This window comes from Lates calcarifer, linkage group LG8, assembly GCF_001640805.2.
Source record: "Lates calcarifer isolate ASB-BC8 linkage group LG8, TLL_Latcal_v3, whole genome shotgun sequence".
NCBI classification, from domain to species: Eukaryota; Metazoa; Chordata; class Actinopteri; family Centropomidae; genus Lates; species Lates calcarifer.
Window position 1 is genome coordinate 7,224,902 of NC_066840.1, and position 6,647 is coordinate 7,231,548.

At 42.6% G+C, this 6,647-nt stretch overlaps 1 protein-coding gene across 1 annotated transcript; it reads right to left on the reverse strand.

Annotated features, from left to right (window-relative positions):
• Positions 1 to 1,577: 1,577 nt before the first annotated feature.
• On the reverse strand, positions 1,578 to 6,249 carry drd1a (dopamine receptor D1a). Its single transcript, XM_018675542.2, has 2 exons — positions 5,837 to 6,249; positions 1,578 to 5,512 (listed from the first exon to the last, which is right to left on the reverse strand). The coding sequence occupies exon 2, from the start codon at positions 5,141 to 5,143 to the stop codon at positions 4,034 to 4,036; it is 1,110 nt and encodes a 369-aa protein (XP_018531058.1). The 5' UTR covers positions 5,144 to 5,512; positions 5,837 to 6,249; the 3' UTR covers positions 1,578 to 4,033.
• Between the last annotated feature and the right edge of the window lie 398 nt (positions 6,250 to 6,647).

Below are 6,647 nucleotides of genomic sequence, written 5' to 3' on the forward strand. Positions count from 1 at the left end.
AAATCCTCTCTCACATGGCCAGGTGTGCCTGAGTATGAGCAAACAGCATGTGACCACAGAGGACACTTCATTATAAATGTGACAGCAGTCTGACTTTGGTGATACTTGAAGTCTGTGTGATATTTACAGAGCATTCTTTTACTCTTCTTTTTTTTTAAAGATGCCATTGCTTGATACTTACATAAGACTCTGTCTCTCTCCTTGTCCCTCTCTTTCTCTCTCCCTGTCTCAGTAAATCATTTCCCCAGGGCCAGTCATTAGCATCATCTGAAGTTGCCACGTCTAACATCACTTCTTAGATGTGCCAATCTAAAAAGACAGTATCGCTTTGAGAATCTCACAGGGTCCACTGGAAGAAAAAAAAAGATAGCGAAAGGAAATAAAGTCTCTGTGTTTATAGAGTGCAGTTGACATTGCAGGGACTCTGGGTTGAGCGCTGGAGCAGGTGATAGTAGCGCTGCACCCCACGCGCGCGCACACACACACACACACACTCACTCACCCACACATGCACACACACTCTGTCTTGTTGCCACCTCAGCCATCACTCTGAATGATGTCAGTCAAATTAATTGCTGTTCCCTTCCCGTGGCACGCTTGAGGAGGTTTCACAGAGGCAAGGACAGTCCAGGGCCCAGAGAAAGTGGGCTTTAAAGGACAACTCTGAGTGTGTGTGTTTGTGCGCGCGCAAGAGAGAAAAAGAGTTATCTTCACAGCATTTATAGCTGTTCATATTTCTATTAAGCGTGAAGTTAATTTGATTAAAAGATTAATCTGCTGAATCTTCTGAGACTTGCTCTTTAATGAGAGTCATTTGCGACTCTGTAATCACTTTAAAACCTTCATCTGACAAGACAAAGCAACTGTTTTACACTAAAATTCATCAAATTCAGATGTTTATAGTTGTGGAAGACCAGACACATCTGCGGAGATATTCATCAGCTTTAATAAACAAAACTCTTTGTTTATGATTTAAGAGACAGCAGGCAAATCTGGGAGGAAATGTTTTACTGGGTCTCACAAAATAAAATTCATCACATGTCCTTGTCGCTGCTCAGCTCTCCCTTCACACTTCAGCTACTTCGATCTCCCTCTCACTCCCCCATTCAAGCATCTGAATAGATTAGTGTGTGTAAGTTCTCTTGACAGGTGCATTCTTAATATACAAAAACTTACTGAACCACTGAAAACTAAAATTCACTGTCACCTCTCTCTCCTTGTTTCTTTTACGGCCCAAAATTCATGTTTAGCTGTTAGGTATTGTTTTAAGAGCCCAGTCAATCATCTGTGGGTGAAAAACAACTTTAATGCAATGAATGAGGGAAACAAAGCCAACAGTGGGGATAAAGAGGTGTCTCAGTGGTTGCTCTACTTTATTATACCAGGCTATTCAGAACTCCAGATTGGTCCTTTCATTTTGCTAATGATGGTAATACATCACCAGACTGAAAACAAACATGAACGCCAGAGTTATGTGAGAGTGAGATTTTGGGATGTGGGACACAGCTGCTCCCATTAGGTTTTACCCTTTAGATTGTGGTGTGAAATGCGCTTCAGGAAGTTTGATGTGTCGAGGTCAAAGCTGCATAGCCAGGCACACATACACCAGACAGTGGATTTCATAAAAATGGACAAATATACTTTTATTAAGCTGTGCACTCCGATATTTCCACATGGCTGAAGCAGACGCTGCACTGTTTCTTCTGATGGTTTAAACTGTCATGAATATATCATAATCATATGTATGCAATGGTCACACCTCCATAACAACTGCATTTTTATAGCCAAGTACACACACCTACAGCTTTTGTTCTGTGTCATAAACGCTCACTGATAAAATAAGTTAGCACTTGAAAAAATAAATACAGTACATCAAATCAGAGGTAACTGTTGATGGTAATGGTAATTACATCCTGTTCTTTATATTCCACCATGCAATGCTTCTTTCTATAGGATAATTCTTAGGTCTTATTTTTATGTTTTGGCCGATATTTGATGATCTTGCCGAGTTACAATTAGTAGATTGATACCACTTTCAAGGAGACGGTTATCTTAGCTTTAACATTAAGATTGGAAGCAGGGGGAAACAGCCAGCCTGACTCTGTCCAACGGTTTTGAAGAGTGTACCAGAACTGCTAGAGCTCACACATTAAATCTCAATTGGTTAATCTGAAATGGAAAAATGTGTGTTATTGAGTTATGTGTGGGACTATTTCTTGACCAGGTGTAGTGATTTTCTAATGTCTTGTCAGAGTGAGGTTGCCAGGCACTCCAAGAAGTCAGTGTGTAGAATAGGCGTATTTTTAAAAAAATATTATAACTGTTTCTTTTCTGTCTGAGATTTAGGAGCACAGTGACATCTCTACAAATACATCTGAAAAGACACAGAAGTACATTCAATCAGATAATCAGATCACAGGTTTCCAACAAAAACAAAGGCCAAAGCTAAACATGATTGCACAAATAACTATCCATTGTAAATACACATCACAGTTTACAGACTGACCACCTCGTTCAACTCTGATGTACTGACTCACCTTAGTTGTGTGCACTAGGGCTGTCACTTTTTGTTTGAAATTGGAACTACCATCCAAATATGGGGAAAAAATTGATTGTTTGTTGTTTGATGTTAATTATTTGTTTAAAGTAAAAATTAATTGTAAGTGCAACATAAAATGCACTGTCAATCCAGTTCATTGCATGTCCTGTTGCCTTCTTTCTCTCTTGTGCTAGGATTGCTAGGATCATTAGTGACATTTTACGTTTCAGTTTTGCCTTCAAATTAAGTGGCCTAAATGAAATGGCTAAACTGTGGGCTCGTTCACAACTTGCCTCATTGTCTGACTGTTTCTTGCCCTGTCTGATTTCATTGCGGTGATGTCAGATTTCCTCAGCGATTATTACTTTTTCAGGAGTACAATGTTATTATAACCAACAGGAATGATAGACAAATCTCTAAAAATAAGACCCAAGTTGTCATAAACCAACATTATCCTTTAATAATTCACTTTAAAGAGCACAGCAAATTATAACAGATGTACTCAAACATAATTCAGTCAGTTACAATCCTGTTTCAGCCCCAAAACAAGCAGAACCATCAAAGACACCGCAAGACAAGCAAAGCTTTTGTTTACGTCTTTGCCATTTCTGTAAAAGAGGTCATCAGCTGTTGTTAATGAAAAATACAGGACACACAAAGTAATATGAGACACTCATCCATAAAACACTGTCAAGCACAAATAATTTATGAGGTGTCTGTTGAGTACATTTGTTTTTAAGTTAGAATGATTTGAGATTTCAATGAGATATAAATAACAATTCTGAAACAGCAATGAGACAGCCCGCAGATCAACAAGAATTCAGATCACCTTTTTCATTAGTGTTTAATATTACACAGCTTGTGAATGGACTTTACCTACATGTTCATCTGTATAGAAACGTGATTTGGTTTGACACTTGACCGCAGGAATCCTTGCAGAGCCCAGGACATTAACGTAATGAGTAACAGTATTCCTGTGTGCTGTCGTGTAATTTGTCGTAGTGTGCATGCTGAGTGCTGCAACTACATTGTATTTAGAGGGGCATATTTTGACAGTGTTTGTGTTTGTGTATGTGTGTGTGATGGTATTGAAGAGAGCAGTGTCTGACAGCATTAGGGACTGTGCTGCCCAGTCATGGGATTATCTATCCCAGAGGCGTGTCAGCACCGCTGCACTCCCAGCTTCCTGGCACAACAGTGGAGAGTCTTAATCTCAATCCCCCAAAATCCCCTCTCCTCTTTCAGGAGCTTCTTCCGTCTGAAGACGGTGTAGCAGCCATGGTGAACACGGCAAGCTCACTCTGACAGTCTGCACACAGGCGAACCACTCGCCTAACGCAAACATGGGTACATTTAGGGTCAGCATATCTTTCAATCTTTCAAGAGTTAGCATAGAGAGCAGCGTCCTTGTTTGAAGTCGATCAGACTGGCCTCAACAGGAACACTTGGACTCTTAGCATTAAGGATGAGTCAGTGCTGTGAGAGAGTCATGAGTCATTTCTTGTTTAGACTGACCGTCTCTATGTTGTGGCCTCCTGGATACAGTCTGTGGCAGCCCAGCAAGATGGAGAAGGCCTTGCGGAAATCTGCATTGAAGGCATAGATGATGGGGTTGAGGGATGAATTAGCCCAGCCGAACCACACGAACACGTCAAATGTGGTAGGGTTGATGCAGGGGAAAGCCTCCCCTCCGCTTGGCTGCTCGCAGAAGGGCACCATGCAGTTGAGGATGAAGAACGGGAGCCAACAGCACACAAACACCCCCATGATGACTGACAGTGTCTTCAGCACCTTGGTCTCCCTCTTGAACGTCATTTTGAAAGAGCTCTCGGACTCTGCGATGCTGGACCCTCCGCCCATGCTGTCGTGCCTGTTTTTGGCATTTTCGGCCGCTCGCTCCAGGGCAGAGATCCTTCTGATCTGTCTGTGGGCAATGCGGTAGATCTGGGTGTAGGTGGCCACCATGATAGCAACAGGGATGTAAAAGCTTATCAGAGATGTTGAGATGGCGTAGGTTCTGTTCAGGCTCGAGTCACAGTTCTCTGGGCTGTGGTAGGATGTTGTGTTTAAACTTGAAGAGCCAGTGGGAGGGGTGTAAGATTTAGTTTGGGCCTTGTGCCAGTTGAGCTGCACCGGAATGAAGGAAATGAGGACAGACAGTGTCCAGGCTACACTGATCATCACGTAGGCCACTCTGGGTGTCATCTTCCTCTCGTAGCGAAAGGGGCTGGAGATGGCCCAGTACCGGTCCAGGCTTATCACACAGAGGTTCAAAATGGACGCTGTGGAGCACATAATGTCAAAAGCCACCCAGGTGTCACAAAATGAGCCGAATGGCCAGAACCCAGCGATCTCTGTCACCGCCTTCCACGGCATCACCAAGATGGCAACCAAGAGGTCTGACACAGCCAGGGAGATCACAAAAAAGTTGGTCACTTTAGAGCGAAGATGTCGAAATTTGGTGACAGCCGCACAAACTAATGTGTTCCCCAGCAGGGTGGTGAGGATGAGCAGCGAGAGGAAACAGCCGGTCAGGACGCGGCTCGATGGTGCCTCATCCAAAAACCCACTGTCGATGACAGTCGTAAAGTTCTTGAGATCCATTCCTGAACATGTGTGAGTTGGAGCGTGTTCATTTAAGTCATACTGAAGAGTTGTGCTACATTATATCTGCTGGATTAGAATAGAGGAGGTTCCTGTGCTGCAGCCAGATGAAAAAACCTCCATCTGTGTATCTTCTGATAAATGGTGAAAGATTACATGTACAAGACAAACCCTCTCTGGGCTGGACATTTGCCCCACGACTTTGTAAATTAGATTTGACATCATTTGAGCCGCTGTACTGAAGAGGTAATGGTAACTTAATTCCTCAGTGTAATGAATAGAGCTCTTCTGTCTGCCCTGTTTTTAGGTCCCAAACAGCTTTAATTTTAGGAATCCTCTGTCTGCTTACTAAAGTCACCAGCAGCAATCCTGTGGATTAAAGAAATGAATTATATAACATTGGATATATCTGTATTGATAGTTGTCATATGGATGCAAGGTTGATGAGAATATTTCATTTTTATTTGGTTTCTTGTTTATGTAAGCTCTGATTATATGTGTACTTTTATGGCCGATTAGATTGTGTATGGCCCATAATCCGATTTAAAATACCATATTGGCTACAACTGTCAGAGTAGGATTTTCGCATGAGCCCATTGTATGACCCTAATCAAGAGTCACACCTCCTTACATACATTACATACCCTAAATACCGTTTTTTTTTTTCTATTTTAATTTTATCATCATTCTCACCTCTTACTCACAGAGATGCGGTCAGCTGAAGCCTGTTTTTGAAATTTCAAAATAAACGTCCCATCGCCTCCATAACAACTTCACAGCGCAAAGTCCATCCAAAGGGAATTCCAGTCTCCATGTCCGACCAAAAAACAAACCAAAGAACAGTCCGATTATATCCTCGATGGGCTCCACATCGCTGACCGCTGTCCACCAATAAATAATACACAAACACACAACAGGATTCAAATGTCACTCAGCCATCACCGCTCCTTCTGCGTGCTCCCGCAGCTTCTCCGTGCGCGTCTGCGGCCAGAGACCGTGCGCTCCGGCGGCTCAGTTTCACACCGGCGCTCTGACGTTGTCCCATTCAAGAGAAAACGAGGAAGGGATGACAGCATGTGATCGTGACCCTTTGGAGACCAGTTCTCCCAAATTGCCTAATGTACATCATGGTACAGAAGGTATCACTTGACTTGTCATGAGTGGCCTCTTATGCAGAGATTGGAGGTTAAAAAAAGATCAAAGTGCTGATTAACCCTGCCTGTAATCAGCAGTGCTTTGTTTTAATTTGACCTGGTTAAATCTGTACTGCGGTGGAGTTTAATGAAAATAAGATGCAGGTTATAAAACTGAATCAGGGCAAGGGCCAATCACGCGGGGCAGTGGGTTACTGAGGCCACCTAATGGAGAAAGTGAACAACTGCGTCAGTGGAGAGATAAAGCTGGAGGGACATACAATAAACCTCCTATGAAGGCTTTCATGTCTGTCCAGGATTTTAATGAATGAAATAGAGATTTTATGAAAGACAGGTTTATGTCCAGTCAG